The sequence below is a fragment of the Pteropus medius genome, unplaced genomic scaffold (genome assembly GCF_902729225.1).
Source record: "Pteropus medius unplaced genomic scaffold, Ma_sr-lr_union100, whole genome shotgun sequence".
Classification (NCBI taxonomy): Eukaryota; Metazoa; Chordata; class Mammalia; order Chiroptera; family Pteropodidae; genus Pteropus; species Pteropus medius.
This window is the reverse complement of record NW_024349798.1, coordinates 3,239,357-3,261,721: the sequence shown is the minus strand read 5'-3', so window position 1 is coordinate 3,261,721 and position 22,365 is coordinate 3,239,357. Positions and strand designations below refer to the sequence as shown.

At 46.2% G+C, this 22,365-nt stretch overlaps 1 protein-coding gene and 1 long non-coding RNA gene across 5 annotated transcripts in view; both read left to right on the top strand.

Moving 5' to 3' along the window:
* The window catches only part of LMF1 (lipase maturation factor 1), a 98,047-nt gene that overhangs the window by 13,493 nt on the left and 62,189 nt on the right, over positions 1 to 22,365 (top strand). For 3 of the 4 annotated variants that reach the window (XM_039884831.1, XM_039884834.1, XM_039884833.1), the window contains exon 3: positions 8,220 to 8,230. The exons of the other annotated variant lie outside the window; for it this stretch is intronic. In XM_039884831.1, coding sequence (XP_039740765.1) covers positions 8,220 to 8,230 — 11 coding nt within the window. The remainder of the gene's footprint in view (positions 1 to 8,219; positions 8,231 to 22,365) is intronic. 4 annotated transcript variants of the gene reach the window in all.
* Positions 8,229 to 11,777, top strand: LOC120620207 (uncharacterized). The gene is made up of 2 exons (XR_005657778.1): positions 8,229 to 8,285; positions 8,960 to 11,777. It is a non-coding gene; the product is annotated as an uncharacterized LOC120620207 (long non-coding RNA).

Genomic DNA, 22,365 nt, shown 5'->3' with positions numbered 1-22,365 from the left:
GTTGTGTAGACATGTAGGAAGTGGATATGTAGGTATGTGTCTGTGTAGACATGTAGGAGGTTCAGTATATCTGGGGCGACTGTTGAAATGGTCCCTCCAGGGGCTATCTGTTTTCTGGGAAAAAAGCTTTTTTGGTGCCCCAACAGTCTATTCCTTGCTGGCCCAGGATGGAGAGGGTCACTGGGTCCTGGATCATGACAGTGACGCTTCCCAGAGAGTGAACTTTAACCCAGAAGGTCCAGCTCCTGGTTATGAGGAGGTGACCTTCATTTCCTCCTGCTGTTTACTTTGCATGGTCCTCTTGCTGTGGTATGGGCTGGGATCCATGTGGCAGTCCCCCTCAGCTCTGTGATGTATGCCCTGATCTCCAGCACACTGCCATGAGAGAGAGCCTGGGCTGGATCTTACCACATCTCTTCTTGCTGTGGGAAGTGCTGATTTGTGTTGGGCTTGGGTTAGGGCAAGTGTGAATGACAGTATGCATGTAGGATGCATTGCCCTCATATCTAGCCTGCTAAAAGAAGACTTGGCGTCTCACCCTGAAATGCCCTCCACTCTGCCACTCCTAGGGACTTGTGTCGGCAAGTTACCGTTGAGAGCAAACGCTATGGCAGTCAGAGCCTGAGATTTAGGAAGGACTTGGGGAAACTTTAGTATGTACAGCTGTGGCATGAGCTGTGTGCATCAGGGAAAAAAGGCCAAGGGCTGTGCCACCGCTTACTCAACCGCGGGCATGTCTTTATGAGGTGTTCACACCGGCCACCGAGTGACCGACAACATATCATTGTGGCTCATGCACCATGTGTTCAATTCCATACAGAAACTGTTGGTTTCCTAGAGAGGGGATATATTAAATGTGGTTCATTGCATTTTTTTTTTTGAGGGTGGAAATAGGGGCTGGTGTGCAGTTAGATCTGTCTGTCTCAAGTGGGCTCCGTGAGCAAAGCAGCTGTGAGGCAAGTGATACTTCCTTCATTGCCATCTGCTCCTTCCCACATGGAATTCATGGGAGTTGCCACCTCAGGGCGTCTGACCACCATGGCAGCCACAGGCAGTTACTATCTGCCTCCAGTCTCCTGTCCAATAGTTGTTTACCAGCATAAGAGGCCTCTGGCTGGGTTTTTTGTGATATCCAAAAGGCTGCTGTTGCTTGAGACCTGTGATTTTAATCCATGCCAGAGGAGGAAGAATTCTAGGTACTTTTGTCCCATTATAACAGTGGGGGTTACAGAGAGTGAGAGAACCCCACTGTAGTGTTGTGCCTGGAGACAACGTGCTCCATCTCTAACAGGTGGCTTGGGTCATGTCTTAATGTACCTGGCAACAAAACCATGTCAACTTTAAGTTTTTCTTCAAAAAATATTTCCAAATCATGTCTAAAATATGCTGTCAGGAAAGATTAACCCCATATTTAAATTTCTGAAAACCAGTCCGAGCACGTGTGGCCAAAAATAGAGGCTTGTATTTTCTCATTGGGAAAGATATTCTGCTCACCTACATTGGGTTTGTTTAAAAAATTTGATTCAAACTAATTTAAGCTCATTGAAACTAATAAAATCAAACAAACAAACAAAAAAATTTAAGCTCACTAAAGCAAAATAAAATCATATCTTCCAGAAATGATGCCTGAGATGTTTTAGGTGAAAAAATGTAAAAGAAAAAAGCATCTATCAGTGGAGACCAGTGGTTTATTCACCATGTTCCTCATGCCAGACATCCGTGGTCACAGCTGAACTGTGGGTCTCGTTGGCACAGGCGTGGGGGTATGGCGCGGGACTCCATGAGCATGCAGCTGGGTGGTTAGCACAATTCAGTGCCCTCAACCCCGACACTGTCTCAGGTCAGCTCTTGACTTGTGTTTCCCTGGTGGATGATAGTTTTCAGGTTGTCAGAAAGCTTACTGAGAGCACAAGGACCCCTTAAATGGAAAATGGGCTTTCTTTTTCTCGATACCCCGAAATGAGAGTTAGACACAACCTGTTCTTTTTATTTCCGCTTTATTTTAATTTGAGAGGAAAGAATATTTGTTTAGGATGAGATGCTTAGATAATGGACACCGTTGATGGAACGTCTTTCAAGTGTTGTCCAGCTGGCATCCTGTGGCAAGGACAGGAAGCCCCCATGGGGCGAGGAGGCGCCGGGCAGGTGCACGTGGCACTTCTCCACCGGCACACAGCCCTGCATCAGGCCACTCAGCTTTGCTGCATGCGTGCAGTGGCCGCTATTTCACTTGGAGCCTTTCTCTCCCTTCTCATAAAGGGGTGTCCTCAGCTTCTCCCTGACTCAGACCAGTGTCCGTGACAGCTTCTCAGTGCTGGAAATGAATATCGCAGTACACATGGGGATCTTCCACTGCTGCCACATGAGGAAGGTAAAACCTTGAGCTCAGTGGCACTTTCAGTCTCCAAGGCCAGTGTCGTGGGGCAGAGTCAAATAGCTGCACACAACAGTTCTGCATGTTCCAGAACCATGATCGCCCTTCCTCCTTTCTCTTGCCTGTATCCTGACAGTTGTTGAGGCAGGCAGGAGCCTAATGAATCCACTTCATGATGGTGATGGTCAAAGATGTTTGTTTCGGGAAGAGTGGCTTTAATCATGTATTCCATGCTTTGCAGGGTAATGACCATGTCTTTGGATGCAGGCGACCCCACACCCTGGGAAAGCAGACACTTGGATCCAGGTTCAAGTAGATGGACTTAGAAAGTAGGCCTGGGTGATTCAGAGCTTAGGGGTGGGTGAGAGAATTCCTTAGACTTCTTTTCAGGTGGGAGGGAAAAAGAGGAGCAGATTTACCTTTTTTGTGGCATTTTCTTGGGCTGTGATTATTTTCTTGTTTGGTTGATTGAGAAGCAGCTCTGCCTTCTGAGGACAGGCTGCGGTAGACAGCTAGGTGAGCCTTTCTATCATCTGTCCTTTCTTCTGGACATGGGAAAGGTGACTGGACTCGGGACTATATTCTGAAAGATAGGAAACAGGAAAGTGGCCCAGCGCCAGGTGGCCAGCTATTCCTGTATATTAGCTACTGTGAGTGGGCAGTTAGAACCCGACCAGACCAGCAGACCTCACAGTAGAGGTGCAGAGCGAGCCCATGTTGAGCTCAGGGTTTCCAAGGAGGACACGGTAAAATGGTACCAGGCGGCTGTGGGGGCCCCAGCTTTGCAATAGCCCATTCTCATTAGCAGTCAAGTGTGATTGGAATAGGTTTTAATTGATAATGTTCAAGGACAAGAGTGAGAACAGGTCATTCAAAGCTGTTCCTGAGGGTAATAGTGAGGAGCAGTTAAATGACCATTCTTGCTTCCTCTCCGTATTTTAATGAAGGAGGCCTTGTTAGGTGAAGACATCTTTCGGGATGGGAGACAGGAGGTGGCCCAGGACTGGTTTGGGCAACAGGGTGCCTCAAATTGGATGGTAGGGTGCATGGCCAGCGGGCAGCCTTCTGTTATGGAACTTTATCTCCTTTTTCTCAAATGGGGTTGGATTGAGCTAGGGATACCTTTGAGAACTCCAGTTGTGCTCATTCTGTTCTTACTGAGAACTTGAGTTTGTCTGCCTAGACATTGCCAAGAGCCCCCAGATATTGCATCCAGCGGAAGGAGGTGTATACCATCCTGACGTGGGTGGCCAGTCCCTCCTGGGGGCCCTGGCCTGCACTCTGTTTTGTGTGCTGGTGAGGAGCGGGCAAGGTTGGAGGTGGCTCTCCTGACAGGCACAGATTCTGGAGCTCCCTACGTACCTCAACTTGTTTTTAATTTAATAAACTTCACTTTTTAGAACAGTGTTAGATTTCCAGAATTATTGCAGAAACAGTGCAGAGAGTTTCTGTGTACCCCATTCCACTTTCCCCTGTTGTTATCCTCTTACATTGTCACACCTAATGAACGAGTGTCAACACATTATTATTCACATTTTCTCAGTTCCTCCCTAATGCCCTCTTCCTGTCTCTGGCTCCTACCAGGGCCTATATGACATTTGGTCTTCACATCTCTTTAGGCTCTTCTGGGCTGGGGCCTTGTCTCAGACTCTCTTGTTTTTGACCCCTCAATAGTTTTGAGGAAGACTGGTCAGGTGTTCTATAGAATGTCCCTCTGTTTGGACGTGTCCGATGTTTTCTCATCATTGCTTGGGTTGTGGGTTTGGGGAGAAGACCACAGAAGTACAGTGCTATTGTGAACTATCATATCGGAGGTCCGTGCCATCGACACAACTCATCCTGATCCTGCTCTTCAGCCGGGTCGTGTCTGTTGGGTGTCTCCACTGAACATCTGCCCTTCCTCCCGGTTCCACTCCACATGTTCTCTTCGGAGGAGTCACTAGCGCAGCTTACACTTCAGGGACCCTCCAGGGCACTGGCATGGTTATGTGGGTTCTTCCAAATGGAGACCCATCTCTTGCCCCCATGTTATTTATTCAGTCTTGATCACTATGGACTCCTGCGTACATCTATTTTGGTACTTTGAGTATCTGTCCTCTGCGTTTAGGAGTCTAAACATCTTGGAGATCAGCAACATTTCAGAGAGGCAGAGTTCAGTACCTATTATTGCATAGAATTTAGGAGATCCGAAAGAAGCACCTACCACGACTAGCACTGTCCTGTCGAAAACAGTGGAACGCCATTGGAAACCCTAATTGCGACTTCTGTCCCAGTTTCTCCAGTTAGTTTAGCATCAGCTTTTCCAAAAAGCTGGATTTCTGATCCTTTTATCTGTGCTTTACTTTGGCAATAATCCTAAAGGGCTTCTTTGTTGCTATTAAGGATGACTGTATAATCTTCTTTCTCTTCCCCACCTTCCTGGCCCCCCAAAAAGAAGAAAGGATTATCTCTAGAAACTTGGACCAAGGTTAGGCAGCTCAGGGGGTCCCTTCCTGTGGAGGAAGCTGCCTCTGGCACATCCCTCTGACACAGGGACAGGGTATCAACTTCAAAGAGTGCCGAGAGCAGATGCCAGCGGGCCCGGGAGCTATGGAGGGGACCAGGGTCAGGGCTCCACTGTGACTATTGAGAATGAAAACCTGATTTTGGCTCTAGGCCTTAAACGAAATGCCGTTCCATGGCTGCCCCTGTCCTGGTCCATAGCCCGTCAATTTCGCCAGGTGTAGATACAGTTGATGCATAAAAATGAATTCCTCTTTTGGATTAATGAGGCTCCAGGAAGCAGAATGGTAATGTTTTCATTTTGTGATCATAAGGGTCAGATACCCAGTGCCACTCAGGGGCCCAGTGCCATGTGGCAAGGGAGGAAGGCAGGGCTATAGGCGCTGTACCCTGCAGTGCCTGCACCTGATCAGCAAGCCCTTCCCTTGTCAGATGAGTGTGTTCACGGTCCTGTGATGCACTGTTCAGGCAGAGGTAGGGGTGGGCGGACGCCCATTGACCGCGTGGGCACACTGAGGGCCGCTACTTTAATTCTTGTGGCATTTTCATCCTGAGCTGCTTCTGTTTGGCCAAACAGGGATTGTGACAGGGATTTCAGTGTGGATGGCATGATTAGCCACAGACACGCATCAGTAATCGAGGGTGGCGTAGAACACGCTTTATTACCAACTCCCGTCTACCTGCTTCCTGAGGGGGCCTTCAAGGAGCTCTGTACCAGGCAAGAAAGTCGGGGAATTCTTACAAATTCACAGCTTGACTGTTCACAGCCAGGAGAGCGGAATTTCACAAATATTTGTCCATGAAGCCTTTTTACAAAATGAAAAAGCATTGGAAGCCTGATGTACTTTTCTAATCAGAGGCCTTCTGTAAAAATAGAAGCCTCATACAGAAGTTGCTGGGGTAGAATGAGGCTCAAGGGGCTGTGGACAAAACCGCTTTGTATGGTAGGCTAGTATTCTGGTCGAGATGTAGTGGACTTTGCAGGGCTTCTCCCCTCCTGGATTCTTTCTCTTCCTTCACGCAAAGGCATGCCTCCCTTTGTGGAGAGGCCCTGTCTTTAACAGGCAGGCAGAGGTACTGCATTAACACAGACCATTTGGGAGCAAAATCTAGCTCTCTTGGAACAATGAAGGCCTTGAATTTCTTTAGAGAACAAAACAATAGAACGTCCCCAAAATAGCCCTATGGATGGCCATCTCTTCTAAAATAAGTTCCAGCTGTTAAAAAATGTAGTAAAAGCAATAGCAATAATGAAGACTTTTTAGTTTTTAATGTAATTAGATATAACTACCTAGGTTTAAAAATCTTATATCAGGCAGCCTTCAATTCAAAACAGGTGAAGTTACAGAAGAATACATTTTTAAATACCCTCAATAAATGTGATGGCAATAACACTGCAGGCCTGCCCCTGGTTTCCACGGGGTCCCTGTGTTCTGGTGGCCCAGGCTGCAGTTGGGAGCCATGTGAGGCCAGCTGTGACCTGACAGCTTTCAGTGTCTTCCAGTCCTATCTGATAAAAATATAAAACATTGATTATCTGTGAGTTTGTGAAAATCAGCCCCTTTCCTCTTCTCCATCAACAAAGTTATTTACCGGGTAAACTTGTTTCTTGCATTAGCCACTGAGTACACTGGCTGTTTTAAAAGTTTTTATTATGGAAACTTAGAAACCTATTCAAAAATAGAGAGCCTAATGCAAAGAACCCTCATACACAAACATCCGTCCCCTCTCCTGTCAACTTTTCTTTTCTGGAATAAGAGTAAATCCCACATCGTGTTATTTTACACGTAAGTAGTATGCATCTCTGATGCGTCAGGGTTGTTAAAAGTACCATTGCTGCCAGGCCACCAGCACCCCCAGCTCTGAGACGGCCATTTGACACTCAGTCCCTCAGTGCCCCCCCATTGCTTCAGTGTCCTGTATTATTCTTGCCTACAGAGTCTGCATCTGAACTTTTCACTGTGGAAAACCACACACCCATTCAAAAGTGAGTAGTGTAAGGAGCCCTGTGAACTGCACTGAATCTCCAGACACCTGAGACTGACCCTCCTTTTGTTCCCCAAGAGTCCTGCCTTTCCCTCACTGAGAGCTCTCTGCAAATCTCAGACCTGATCCTTTCATTCATACGTGTTTTATTAAGCAACTATTTTTAAAAACATCTTTAATAAGGTAGAATTCTCTTACCATAAAATTTAGCTATTTAAATTGTACAAGTCAGTGGTTTTATATATTCACAGAATTCTGCACCCATCACCACTAAATGTAAAACATTTTCATCACCCCCGCAAGAAAACCCATACCCGTCAGCCCTCACACACCACCATTCCCCTCCCAGCCCCCAGCACCCACTGATCTGCTTTCTTTTTCTCTAGATTCACCTGTTCTGGACATTTCACATAAATGGAGTCACACACTATGTGGCATTTTGTTTCTGGATTCTCTTACATAGTGTGATGCTTTCGGGGTTCATCCATGTTGTAGCATGTGTCAATGCTTCGTTCCTTTTCGCTCCTAAATAATAGGTCATGATGTTTGTAAGGACAGGTGTGGTCATTTTATTCTTGAGTCCAAGTGTTAGATTTTGTCTTTAACTTGGTCTAGGAGACAGGTGCCAGAGCTGGCACAAGGCCACATGCGACTCCCCGACCCCAATTTTGTTTCTTTATATTGTAGGGATTTACAGTCTGTGATTTAGGCTCTTTACACATTTGTGTTTTCCTTCCCCAAAGGTGCAAATTGAGCCTGCAACACGGACACCCTGGGTCAGGGTGAGGACTCAAAGTTCTAGTTGTATTCTCAAATCCTTAGAGAGGAGACAAACCCCTCAAATTCATTTAGGGCCCTTTTCTAATAATCTGTGCCCAGGGTAATAAAGTATCCTTTAAATTTTCAGGTTCATGACATTTTCATGGTGTTTGATTGAAATTATTTACTGCAAGAAAACCAAGTATTACATTTAGTTTTTTTCAGAATATCTTTTGATTGGTCTGTTGTGGGTGTGGTCCTATACTGACTGCTAGGGTGATACAGGGGATGAAAAGGGTCCTGTCCCCCAGGGCAGCCAGCCTCGGGGCTCCAATTCCTCACCCAAAGTACCAAGGACAGGTCTCCTGTCCTCCCTCATCTCCGCTCAGAGCACCCAAGGGTAGACTCAAGAAGCCTGGTGAACTACCTTCACCTCGTGCTGCATCTAATGCTCGTGAGCTCTGTGCCCTGATCCCACACTGTCCTGGGGCCACTGGCATGAGCTCTACTTAGTGGGGTAACATGATGCTTTAATCTTACAAGTTTTTTGGCAAAGCATGCCAAAATTTTAATATATTTTTCTCCTTTTGTTTTTCAGGTATTCATTTGGTAAGTGAAAATCATTTAGAAAAAAACTCTGCAAGAGTTAGCATTATGCGTTGGGGTATGTATCCTCGTGCCTTTTTTTTTCTCCCTGGCTTTCTTATTGTTTGAGCCTCTATAATCAGCCAGCAGGTTTCACCGTGTTGTTCTGATCGCATGTTTGTTTTCTAACCGGGACTCCTACCCGCAGCCGGCCTCCTTGCCCAGAGTGGTAGACTAATGCAGATGAGAGAACTCATGTATTTTCAGATTCAATGTGTGTAGCACCATTCTCCATAATACTGGGTAGAATAGTCCCACAGCAGTGATGGCAAATGTTGATGGCTCCATCACATTGTTATGGATCCGTTCCCCCAACTCTAGGTGAATGAAAAGGCTTACGACATGTGTGCTCCCCTCTCCAAGCTGCACCAAGTCCCTAGTGGTCAGGAGTCCATGGGCACCCTACACAGAGGAGGATTCACCTGGCATTGTCACTGGCAGAGTACCCCAAAGGTGGTTGGATTTCTGTTGGTAGAGGGAGGACTCCAAATCCCCCCATCCTGTGCTCTAAGGGAGACACTGCACCTAGAGTGAGTATGTAGGGTAGGGTTTTAGTTCAGAGATGAGCGACACTGGGACAATGGCTGCTGGCTGGAGGGTGAGAGTAGGACGGCCCCCAAGTGAACAGAACTGGACAGGGCTGGACATGGCACAGGTTACATTTGGGTCTCACCAGCTTACGTGCCGTTACAGAGACATCAGCGCTCTCCAGGGAGGTATAACCAAACCCAGACGCCCCACAGCATGACATCCTCAAGCTCAGAACACAGCCCCCAACCACACAAGAAACAGAGGACTGGAACAGCAGGCCCATTCTGCGGGGAGTAGACAGTCGACAGAGGCTAAGCCCAAGATGACTAGTGCTGGGATTTTCAGACAGGGTCTAAGCAGCTGTCGAGACTTTGTGTACCAAGATGAGGGAAAACAGCCTCTTGATGAATAAAAAAAAAAAATGAGGTCACAGCAGAAAAAAATTGAAACTACAAAAAAGAAATGAGGAAATTTCAGAACTGAAAAATACAATATCTGAAATAAGAAATTCACTGGCTGGCTGGCTAGCAGGGCGGAGGCGACCCAGGAATGAAAAGAAAGTAGATCAGTAGATATCACCCAAGCTGAGACAGAGCCCTAGGAGGAGGAGAGAAAGAATGGCTGAAAAGTGTCCAAATGTGGTGGGACACATTAAATATACAAATTAAAAGAGCCCGATGAACCCCAAACAAATAAAAGAAAACTAACCACTCACATCATTGAAATCAATACTGAAAACCAAAGGAAAAGGGAGAATATTGGTCAGATCCTGGTACCCAGCGACAGTGGTGCTGAGGGATGAAGACCATCCACCAAGATCCTGTACCCAGATAATGCCCTCCAGGGACTGAGGCGAAATAAGGAGAAGTGAGAGAATTTATTGCCAGCAGACGTGCACTCCAGGAACACCACAGACAGCTCTCCAGGGTCAAGGGAAGCTACAGGACGTAAGAACGCGGGTCCACAGGAATGTAGTACAAAGAAAACTCACGGATAAATGTGAAGATGGTTTTCCTTTTCTTACTTCCTTCAAAATACATATGACTGTTTAAAGCAAAATGAATCTTTTGTCTCTCGAGATTTGTAATGCACTCAGAAGGGATACACGTGACAAGCATGACATGGAGCTTGGTAGAGAACGCAGATGGACCTACATGGCTGGAGGGTCCACATTTTATGTGAAGTGGCATAGTATTAACTTTAAGTAGATTTGAAAAGTTAAGAATGTATATTGTAGTCCTTGGAGTATGCACTAGGAAAGTGAAGAGTGACAGCTAAAATGCCAATAGATACATTAAAGGGGTGTTCTAAAAACATGTAAATAACCCAAAAAGGCAGAGGAGGAACACAGGAATAAAAAGTGAAATTTTAATAAGAAATTTAAAATTAAGTGGTAAACCTAAATACCATATGTATAATTACATTAAGAGTAATGGACTAAACATTCCAGTTAAAAGACAAAGTGACAGAACAAATTAAATTTAAAAAGTAAGATGTAATTTTCTATAGGAGGTGCACATTAAGTAAAGAAATACAGAAAGTTTGAAAGAAAATGGATGGGAAAGATATACCGTGGAGTTAGTAGTTAGAGGATGAATTCAGGACTGAGCATCACCAAGGATAAAGGATGAGTCATCACAGAGAGACAGGAAGCCATAACAGACCTCAAAGCATGTGAAATAAAAGAGTAAGAACTAAAGGGAGACAGAGAAGGAATTTCAACACCCCTCTCCCCTCATTTGACAACAACTGGATTGAAAATCAGTAAAGGTTGGACCCTCTGCACCTGGTTCTAATGGGTGTTTCTGAGGCACCTTACCTTTGTTGTCTTGTGACACGTTCTGTTCATATGCACATGATTTGTCCACCAGGAACTCTCAGAAGAGTGTTTATACAGCCATATGCCAAGCCATATAAAAGGATTACATTGAAAAGGGATTAAATTATATAAAGATTCTGCTTCCCTGAGAGACTGTCTCTCCCATCTGAATAGTGATCAGGAGCTGGATATTCTGCAAAAGCCACAACTTTTTTGGACTCCCTCAGCACACTGAGTTTGTGAAGCAGCTATGGCATCGGAATTCCCAGCCTGCCCCACTGAGAAGGGATGGACCCGTCACCAGCCTCACCTTTAGCAGAGCATAGGAGGGAGAAGATAAGGAGAAAGCCACCAGCACACTGATGAATTCTTAGAGGGCCACTTGTCCCCAGACACAGAGTTCTTACTCAGAGCTCCAGTCTACAGGCCTCAATGAGGCCTGTGAAAAAGATTAGGACAGGGTGGGAGACCACATAGGGTCTCCTTGGTGGTGCAGTGTGGGAAGTGACGGCCACTGACGTACTCACCTACTCTTTGTACTCTCTTACAAGAAACAAAAGCCTCGAGCCACTAGCAAGGGGGCATCAACACATTAACTGAGATCTTTGGGGGAAGGGGATCTGTGAGAGGGGCCCCAGATCATGTCTGATACAGAACATGTATTGCTACTGTTGGGGGCTGTTAGCAAGTGGGGTAAGGGGAGAATTGGCAGGAATGCTGAGAATGTCCCGGCCCAAGGCTGCGAGTGAGGTTGCACCAGGAGCTGAGGGTCTCTTCTCTACTATCTACCCAACACCCAAGGACAGGCAGCAGCATGCCGTGGGTGAGGCCACTCCCAGGCCTGATGTGCAGGAACTGTTGGAAGTGAGAAACCCCAGGCCCCACACCGAGTACAGCAGGTGACCACAGCTCCTGCTGAAGGAAATGGCAGCCTGTGGTCATGAGGGAACATGGACCCCTGACCGGGTCATGAGGGAACAACATACCCAAACCCAGCTCATTTTCTGGTTCCATTGTTCTGTTTCTTCCTCACCCCTCCCCAGCTAATAACCTCACTGCACATGTTTGTTTCTGGGTAATTATATTAACCTCAGGAGCTACTATCTTTCTACACACAATCTCTGACATAATAAAAAATCACTAGACACATACACCCCGCCCCCCAAAAAAGTGGACCTACTGACAGTGGATTGTTGAGAGATGCAGCAATCAGAGATGACCTAGATGTAGGGGCTCTCAGTTATCTTAATAACAATGGTGAACATGTCAGAGGTTCTAGTGGAAAAGGTGGACAGCCTGCAAGAATAGAAGAGCTGTTTCAGCAAACAGCAGGAAACTGTACAAATGAGCCAGACGGAAATGCTAGAAATAAAGAGTCTGATGTGGACTTCTTTTCATGGTTTTGCAACAGAGCAGACACAGCTGAGGGGGAAAAAATCAGTGAACTTAAAGATACGCAAAATGAAAAACAGAAAAAAAAAAGAAATGATAGAGCACCCGAGAGCTAAGGGACAATATCAAACAATTTAGCATCAAGGTAATTGAAGAGAGATAAAGAGAGAAAGAACAAAAATATTTCAAGAAATAAAGGCCAAGAATTTTCCAAAATGGATGAAAAGCAAACTGCTGCAGATTCAATAATCTTAGAGGTAACTAAGTAAGAAAAACACGCTCACCACACACATTCTTAGATACGTTCTTGTCAAATTGCCAAAACCAAAGAGAAAGAGAAAGTCCTAATTGCAGCCAGAGGTGAGAAAGACACATACCAAGGGATGAAGATAATTATTACAGCACACTACTTGTTAGCAACTATACAAGCCCGAGGACAAGGGAGTGGCAGTGCCAGCAAGGAGGGAAACCCCACTGTCAATTCAGAATTCTATACCCAGCAAAACTGTCCTTAACAATGAGGACAAAACAAAGTCTTTTTCATGTGATCTACACTGTCAGAAATGTTAAAGGAAGTTCTTCAGGCACAGCATCAGAATTTAAGATGAGGGTAAATTAAAAAAAATTTTTTTCCTCATTTTTAATTACCTTAAAAGGTAACCAAAAATTTTAACTTAAAATTTAAAGAAAAGCTATCAGACTTTTGTAAGCCTGTGTCACTTACCATCTTAACCCTGCAAACGGAGCCGTCCAGTGATGTGGCTGCACTTAGAGAGTCAGGACCTGGTGATGATATTCACTCCCTGTTCTCAGGTTTTGGGGAGTTGTTTGTTTGTTTGTTTAAGCAAGAAGAAGCAAGCAATGGAATTATTTCAGGAAATGTTCTTTTTCCCATTTGCAAATCTAGCATGGCCTAATCATAACCAGTTCTATAACTTGTGAGTTATGTGCACCTGCATCAAAGGAAAGGAAACTTTCGTTAAGTTTGGGAATGAGGTTAGACATGAGAAAGAACTGGGCTGCCACTTTCTGAATTAGGTTTTATTTGATACCAAAATTATCATCAAAGAAACCTGCCTTGTCCAACATTTGGGTACACTCTCTTCTCTTAGTAAGCTTTATTTGCTTTATTTAAAATTGCAACAGTAATTCTTTTTTCCCAGTTGTTACGACAGGCAAACGTGCTAGACCCTAACTCCTATTTAGTGGGAGAAGCCCCTGCTCTTTGACACAGCGAATTCTAGGCAACTACCATAAAATCAGCTTTTGTGAAGCAAACCAAGCACACACCGTGAGGCCTGTGAATGGACAGGTACAGGTAGCAGAGGCAGCAGAAGTGACTGACACCAAATACATGCTCTCATGACTTCCTGCTATATACGTTTGGGTTACTGTCCTGTCTCAGCTGAGACAACAGGGACTTAGAGATATCAGTGATCACTGAGGATCATAAGACCAGTAGTAACACAAGAGCTGGGACAGGGACCCAGAGTATCTGACATGGAGCCGATGCCTGTGGTGAAACTCGGCATTTGTAAATACGGTGTGGGGGAAACAATGGGGTGAGGTGCCTTGGAACTGCACGAAGAACAGTCTGCAAGAATGCATGCTATTCCTTCAATCACATGTTAATCGCAGAAAGGCAGGGAGGATAATTCTTGAGCTCCCCTCACCAGACCCCCAACCACTTGCCACAGCCACAGGCCCTCAGTCCCAGTTGGTGGCACGTGAGCCTTTGTTGGAGCTGTGAGGGAGGGCTACAAGAGGGACTCTGCTAATAGTAGACTTGGGCTAATAGCTACATTTTGCTCCGAATTAAAGCAGGTCTGTCCTCCATTTATGCCTCTTTTGGTATATCTGGTGCTCTTCACAAGTTCAACTGCCTCTCTGGTTGCAGGCAATAATGGTGGAGACCGAGAAGCCAGCTGCAGACTTGCTACTACATTTCTTCCTAAAGGCCCCTGAGTGGGACTGAATTTCACATGCTGTTTTCTGTGTAGCACTTGATGGGCCAATCCCACTAAAAGTCCATGAGCACAAATTCAGAAGACCCCTAATAGTCACAGCAGCTGGCTCCCCACTGAGTGACTGCCGAGCACCCCTGCTTTATTTCCTCCTTCAGTTACTGTGGTGTGACTGCTGGGTGCTGGGCCCAGAACAGTCAAACCGAAAGAACTTTTGACCTTTGGGAACACTCCCCTCCACTGGCCTTGTTTAGGGGTTGCCTATGAGAACTTAGTTTTCACAATAAGCATCCTATCCTGTTAGTACTTATTTCTCTATGTTCATCTTAATTTTATCTATTGTGTCTTTATTTTGCAAAATAGACTTAGATGAAAATAAAGCAACTCTGTAGATTACACACTGAGATACTAAGCTTCACACAGAACAGCATTCTCAGAAAATGCAGAGTCCCTGGGCAGCCAGCTGACTTCACTTGAGCAAGGCTGCTTGAGCTACTCTGTTCAGTACAGTCATCTTCAGCCACACCTGCTGCACATCAAGTGCTCGGTAGCCATGTTGGGCCATGCTAGTCATGGACCGTCTCCATCTCTGTAGAAAGTTCTGTGGACAGCTGGTTGGAGGGTGTTCTTCGTTTTACCAACAGGCACATTCATTTTCTTCTGTGAAGCTCAACCACCTCTCTCCTCTGACCTCTTACCATGCAGAAGGTTAAGTGTAACCCCTTCGGTTTGGGAGTAGGGACACGAGGCTGGTCTCCTGCCTGAAGGAGGCCCAACTGAGGCCTCTCTGGTTGTCTTCCCTTTGTTCAGAGTGACTAGGTGTTTCCCAGGATTTCTGTGTTTCTATCAACACTTCTCCATGCTCTTGAAGTCTCCTCTCCAATGTGGGTGTCATCTACTGCCATCCTGTAGCCCTATTGCCCAGGGTCTCTCATTATTTGCACAGATGTGACTGCTGGGTAAGGGGATGGCATATGAACAAAGGCCATTTACTCAGGACATGGGAAAACCACAGCATTTCTGATAATGCTGCCTCACCAGCTGCATCTCTGCTGAAGCATTACACGTGGCTGTGCTTTGAAGGCTGTTGGTCTGGTAACTCTTACTTCAAAGAATAGGTCTAAAACGTGATTAATTCAGCGTCCTTATAAGTGCTGTTTCCTGCTCCCCTGTAGGAACTGAGCTTTTTGATATTTGTGAGTTTGGGCTGGAGCCTTTTTCGAACTTCATGCTGTTCTTGTGCATTTGAATACAGTGCAGGACCTGGCAGGCAGTGCAGGGGGCTTCCAGGAAGGGCTTTCTGGTCTTTTCCACCAGGACGAGGCTGCTCTTGGCCCATGCCCTCCCGACATCACGCTGAGGCCCCTGGCCTTAAGGGAGTGAGCGCTCCCAGAAGAGGGCTCCTGGCTTCTTGTATTTGGTGAGGTTAGAACAAGCAAGGGCCACAGCAGTTCTTTTCTAAGGGCTGAGTCCTGCGATACCCCTAAGCGATTCTGTGAAGCCTGCCCTCAGAAGTCGGCCCGTCCCAGGCCTAGGGCATCCCAGAGAGCACTAGAGCAGGCAGGCTATGGGCAGGGTGGGTTCTACCGCACCGTGAATGTGATAGGCAGGGAGAGACTCATGTTGAGGGGTCCCATGACCAGCAGAGGTGATCCACACTGGTCCAGACAGACAGATCCAAGGAAGACAGCACTTTCCTGAAGCCTCATTCTTTTGAAGCTCCCTAGGGCTTTGGAGTGTTTTCTGCACCAAAGAGCATTTTGTAGGTTCTTTGATTGTGTTTTTACCTTGAGGGACCTCAGTAAGTGCAGGTGTTGACCTCCAAGTGATCTCCCAGGCAGGTGAAGGCGCACCTTCTTCCTGGGCCTCCACCTCCACTGGCACTGATGTTTCTCTGTCAGGAGCTCCAGGAACCTTGCTGTTTCAAGGGGCACAATATGCTACATAAGAGTATTGATTGATGGTTGTCATGCCGGGCCTCTGGGAGCCCAGGGCAAGACGACTGAATTCATTCTGGGGAGGTGGGCATCAAAAGAGGCAGCTGACGGCAGGAAGCTTCTGTGGTGTGGGTTCTGGACCTTTCCTTCTTATATGTCGGTTCTGAATTGATCCCTCTAATATACTGTAATTGTTTCAATATCAAAAAGATGAGAAATCAGTAAAATTGAGCCTCAAGATTAGCTGCATTTAATCCATGGTTTGGGTTCTCAGTTGGGAACAAGGAATGGGGGGATGGGGTGCCAAGGAAGCTGCAAGGGGTTAGCAGTGGGGTCTGAGGACATGAGTGCACTCAGGATGGAGTGGGGGGTCTGGAGGGAATCTTAGGGAAGGATCCTGAAAGGCCCGTACCTAGGACGTTCCCTTTTAGGAAGAGAGCATTCCATTTGTTACTGCAGGCCCATTTGGCTAAGAGATGGACAATTTCAGGATCCTTCATTTCAGTAAGAACCATAATTGATGAGTTACTAATTTATTCTAATGTAAAAACTAAGTGTCACCTAGTCTAGACTCTTCCTTGGGGGTGGACAGGTATCATTGAGTTCTGCCAAGAGCAGCAGTCAGGGAGCAGGACCAGAAAGCAGGCATTGCAGGCTGATCCAAGTCATGTTCTGTGAGCTGTGAACGCACCAAGATCTTGGTGAGAGATGTCCCCTTTGTGGGTGTGAGGAATGAATTTCCACGTTTAAACTAAACACACCAAGGCTATAGCGGCAGTTTTTAGGATGAGCCTCAAGTGTGGGGCCGGGAGGCACTCTCATGGACAGTCAGGTGTCTGGCAGGGAAGCTGATGTGTGTGTGGGCCACACCTGTACAGGCGTAGAGGGCCTGCCTGCACTGCCGGGACCATGCACACAGTTGCTTTTGAATTCCATCACTATTGCTGTACTGAGCAGGTTTTTGCCCTGTTCCTGCTGAGTGGGACACGTCACTTCTGCCTTATTAAGGCTTTTCCAAGCAGGTCCATGGCTGGTGTCCGATGTTTATGAAACCTGGACACTTGAACCTGGTGTCCTCTGTCACAGCAGCGCCTCCTGCCAGCCGTTGTGAATTAAATGCTCCCTGTGACCTCTTGCCCTTGCTGCTCTTAAATTCATGCTTTAAAAACAGCTTAATGAGGGGTTTACTGGCCCAATTGGAAGTTTTTATTAAAACCTATTAGTACTGGAGCGGAGCCTGCCTGCAGGAAGCGATTAGCCGCCTTGGAGCTCCAAGCCTCCTCGGTCGTGGCAGGTCCCCCCAAACCATCCCCAGGGCCTCACTTCGCCTGGTTCTCATATCCTCTGCTTTAATTACAGTTCATCTAATTTTCTTCCCAGCCCCCATGTCCAAGAAACCAGTTTCTTTTAATTAAATTATTCCCATAATCAGAGGCAGCCGTGCCACGAGCTCACCCAGGGCTACAGGCGCTTTCTGGGGAGTCTCCACTGCCATGTCCTAGGTACTCCTAGGGTTGATTTGATCACCTTCCAGAACGACACGCTGACAACAGAGCCCTTTCTTCTTGCTCCCAGGAATGTGAGTGGCCACTCAGCAGTGTCTGGTTTGGTCTCATGTCTGGTCACGTCCTTCCATGAAGGATAGAGATGCCTGGATTGGGTGATATTTAGAGCTGTGAGGTGATGTGCTGGGCATGAACCATCTCAACTGGTAGAGGTGGTCATTTCCAAAGTGAGAAAAACAGTCTCAGATAGCATTTTCACCATAAACAGCCCTCGATGGCCATGGTAGCAGAGAGAGGGGCTGGCCCTGCTTGGGGGCCCTACCTCCTCCTCACCCAGTGGCCTGTCCACCTCTGGCCTGAGACTGCGCCTTGGTGCTCTGGGCTCTCTGGTGCTTCTCAGCCAGGGTCTTATGGTTGGTCTTAATCCAGGAGTGGTGTTTCTGCCTTGTTTTGTCTTCTCTGTCCCCACACTGCACTTCCCTCTCAGGTCTCTGGGACACCAGTGAAGTCTCAAAAGGAGACCATGTTGCCTAGGGATGTGACTTGCCGTTGCTGGTAGGGAAGGACAGAACAGATAAGGGGCTGGGGCTGGGGCTGGGGCTGGGGAGGACACCAAAGGTAACTTCCCAACAGGGAACAGCTGGTGCTCCTGGCTGTTACCCAGTTTGGCACAGTTGTCCACAAGGCCTCACAAATCACCCAGGTTTCCAGACTGGCAGGGACATGTGGCATTTGGACCAAGACGTCAAAGGAGAAAAGCCAGGTCTGGGGCTTCAGGGCCCCTTAGAGAGAATCTCTCATGGTGTAGGTGCTACTTCCTTCATGCGTGGGCACACATTGTACGTAGTGTGTGTTTTTAGTGTCATCTTTTTCATCTAATTTTATCCTTCCTCCAAGTTAACCACCCACCTGACTGTGCCCTTTCTTACCTTTGTGCCTTCTCAGATCTGTTCACCTGTGCACAAACATGGACACACATGCACACTCAGAGCGGGGTCAGTACTTACCCAAGGGGCAATAGTATATGCATTTCTGCCTTTCTCTTTTTTCACTTAGTGATATCTGGTAAAAATTACTTAGTTGAGCCTGGAAGAAAATGTATTTTAAAGACCATTGTTTTCTTATTTATGTGATCATTAACACTGTGCTTGTTCTAAATTTCTCCCACCACATCTAGTTACCTATTTCTACTTCTAAAAAATACTTACCTCTTTAATATGCAGAATTCTAGAATACCGAAGAAGCATTTTGTAACTTTAATTCATCCTTCCAGTCTTGAATCCATCTGGGTGGCTTTTGTCTGGAATGTTCTAAATTACCTCTTATCTTTATTATTAGATTGTGTAGATGTGGATGTCTGACTAGCATTTGCTTGTCAATTCACAGTATAATTAATGATAGTATCACAGCTGACTGTTGAGAGTTTCCTGGGTGCCAGTCACCACCCCATTTTCTAGAGACTTGCTACAAGTCCCTGTAGTCGAGAGTCTGTAACGCTGGCACACTCTTCCCTGCTGCTTCCTGGCCATACACTGTTGTGAGTGGCCTTTCCACTCCTACCTCCTAGCTGTAGTTCTATCTCGACGCCCCTGCATAATGCTAAGTACTGCTCAAAACGGCCATAAGCTGTCTCCATTATGGATCTTTTCAAAGAACGGGTTTTATTTATCAGATTTTTTTAAAAGTGTTCTAGCTCATTAATTTTTACTTTTTATAGGTTGCTTCCTTCTTCTGAAAAGAAGGAGTTTATTCTTTTCTAAGATCTTGAGTTGATTTTTTAACCCATTAATTTTCCATCTTTTATTATCTGCTAATGAAAGCATGGAGGCAGGAGACCACTACTTCTGACTGTCCCTGGCCCACCCCATCAGTTGAGACTCCAGTGTCCCCTGACAGTGGCAGACAGTGTAGTTTATAACCCTTGGTGCCGATGCCTCTTTAATTCATGTGCTGTTTAGGGAAGAGCTTCAAAAATCTCAAGCCCTTAGGGTTTTATATGTTAATTTTGTTGTCCAGTTTCTGGTTTTATCATACTATGACCAGATAATGTGGCCTGAAGATCGTTCTTTTAATTATTTTTTAAAAACTTAGACATGTGCGTGGATTAGAAAGTGCAATTATATTACATAGCTTGTAACAAAAATAGCACCTTCTTTTATCTCTCCTCACCCCTCCTGTTCTTCGCCATAGCTCCTCCATCTCTCTCGTGCTCCTGGTATTTATCGCTGTTTCTGAATAGGTTTGTATGTATGATTCTTGGTGTATCATTTTTAGACATTATCTGTATACTTTCTATTATGAATAATAAAGATTACTCTCCCACATCCCAAACACTCTTCTTCCCCTCATCATCTCAATATAGCTATAGCACAAATATAATATTTTATTAAATAATATTCAGTAACTATAAATATTGTTGACTGTGACTATGTAAATACTGTTGACTGCTGAGTCAGTAGTGAAGTATAATAATTTTTTTTCTAATAACTCTTTGTTTTTCCTAGAGTTAATAGTCACCTCTCCTTTTTTGGTTTGCTTTGTTTTGCATCTCTGTTTTTGTTTCAATAATTCATTCCAGATCCACCAGCAGTACAGCTTGACCTCTTGACCTCTTCCAATACTGGTTTTTACTGAATCGAATGCATTAGATAATCTCTTAGTTTCTTCTACCTGTTTCATGGAGATTTCTGCTTGGGAGCTCTCAGTTACCACCTGGCATGGATGCCTTTTTGGCCTCTGGATTTGGAGATTGTGGGGAGGTTAACCCTTGCCAGATTGGATACCACTGATGGATTTGCCCCTCTCCCTATCCCAGGGATCCTTGTTAGTGCCCAGGGGCAGGTACCTAGTTGGCTGGGTGAGGCTCAGAGACGTTGCCACTCTCTACCACCTTCTTCCCTGTGTGTGTTCTAGAGCAGTATTCTTAGGGAGGGTCATTTTTAAGCCTTCCTCTCGATCCACGTATATAAGGACAGCTAAGAGCATCTGGTGAGACGGTTCCTTCTCTCTGCTTCTCCAGTATTAGCAATTGCCTGAGTGAGGCAAGATGAACCAGGCTGATTTTATTCACATTGGCCCAGTCCCACTTCTCTGCTAGGTAAATACTTGTGTGTTCTGAATTGCAGTTAGCACCAGAGCCCAGAGAAGGGCTTTTGGTCTCATCAGACACCATCATAGCTGCTGGCTGGCCTGGAACCTCCAAAATCTGCCGTGTGTCCCTGGAGCTTCCTGGCTCCAATGCCCCGTTGTTGGATGCAAGAAGAACACAGCGTTGGCAAGCCTGACCTTTGCCAATGCAAGTAACAGGGAGAAGCATTGTTAGGTTAGCCCTGGAGTAGCAGCTGTGTGCCAGTTTCTTTTGTAAATGCTTTGATATTTTAAAACAGAAATTTTAGATGAGGAAGCCATGCTTTGTTGCTGTTACAATAGCAGCTCTTGTCTGTGGATTCACTGAATGGAAATACAGATACTGGTGCAGCTTTAGTACCGTTAATGGTTCCTAAGCGCGTATAACAAATCTCTTCTTGGTGGTTGTGTCCTCCTCTTATCAAGAAGTTTATACCCCTTTTAAAGCAAGATCCCCTGTGTTTTTATTACGGGCATGTTGGCTGGTCTGAGATTAATATCCCTTTGACAGCATAGTGTTGCTGATTTTCTGTTTGGTTTCAGCTTCAATGAATGTCTTTGGAGCATTTAGAAGACTGACATGAAGACAGGATTCAGTGATACATTTTTGTGTGATGTCCATTACCACTGACGGCCTGTGTACTGGCTGCTCCTGCTATAGGACGTGCCCCCTGGAAGGCATGTGCTTCTCAGTTCCACCTCCTGCACCTTCACAGCCCCAGCCCCAGGCCTGGCTTTTTCTCCAACTTACTACCTCCGATGTGGATATTTACTTGTATTCAGTTTATTGTCTCTATAACTACCACTCCTCCCACCAAACTGTCAGCCCCCTGAGGGCCTGGGCTTTGCCCACCCCTGCTGTCCTCACCGGGTGTAGGGCAGGGAGGATCTCAGTCATGGCTTGTCTGCGCATGGAATCTAGGGAGTTTGGGTTGACATGCAGGTGTCACGAGAAGGCATATGGTCTGGTGGCTGCCACATGCTCTTACATCAGTCTTAAAGGGGGCATCACGCCTTCTCAAAGCCACCAGCAGCTCGGGAGGCCATGCTTGGTGGTGACATGCTGCATCGAGAAACGTGGTTAGTTGTTTTCTTTGGTTTTCAATGAAACGTCTTCCGAACACAGAACTACTAGCACAACTTCAGTGTGCAATCTGGTGTTTCTGAGAGATCATGTACGTAGCCCTGCTCAGGGATGTCCTTGGGCTCAGTGGCAGTCCGCAGGTCTGGGAACATAGCACCTGCTCCTCTGCTCTGAGCCAGACTCAGATAAGTGCTGAGCAAAATGTCCGTAGTCAGTTGAACCCAACCAAAAGCAAACACACAATGGAGCAGAACCAAAGAGGGAGGCAGCAAACCTCTGGCCCCATCTGAGGTTTGCTGTCTTCACATTAGTGTGGTGAGTGCAGGATTGACAGCAGCTATGCCATGCTTTGTTCCTAGGTTGGCAGAGTGCATGGCGTCTCTTGTCAGGGCAGAGCCTCTGAGTCCCTATCCTTCCCATAGCAGTCAAGTCTATCCTTGTGCTGAGTCTGGGCTGAGCCAGGTACCGATGGAGGCTCCAGCTGTACCTAGTGAAATGGTGTCAGCAGCACTTCAGAAAGATGATCTTGACATAGTTTCCAAGTTGCAAAGATAGTAGAGTGTCTCCATCGAGCTTCACCCAGCTTCTGTTAACGTCCTCGTGTTACACAGCCAGGTGGTCAAACTGAGATGACAGCGTGGGACGACTGTTGACCGGGCGCAGACCTTTGTTGGATTGCTCCAGCTTGCCCACCAGTGCCCCTCTCTGCCCAGGTTTCCTTTCAGGACCACGCTGCCTTTA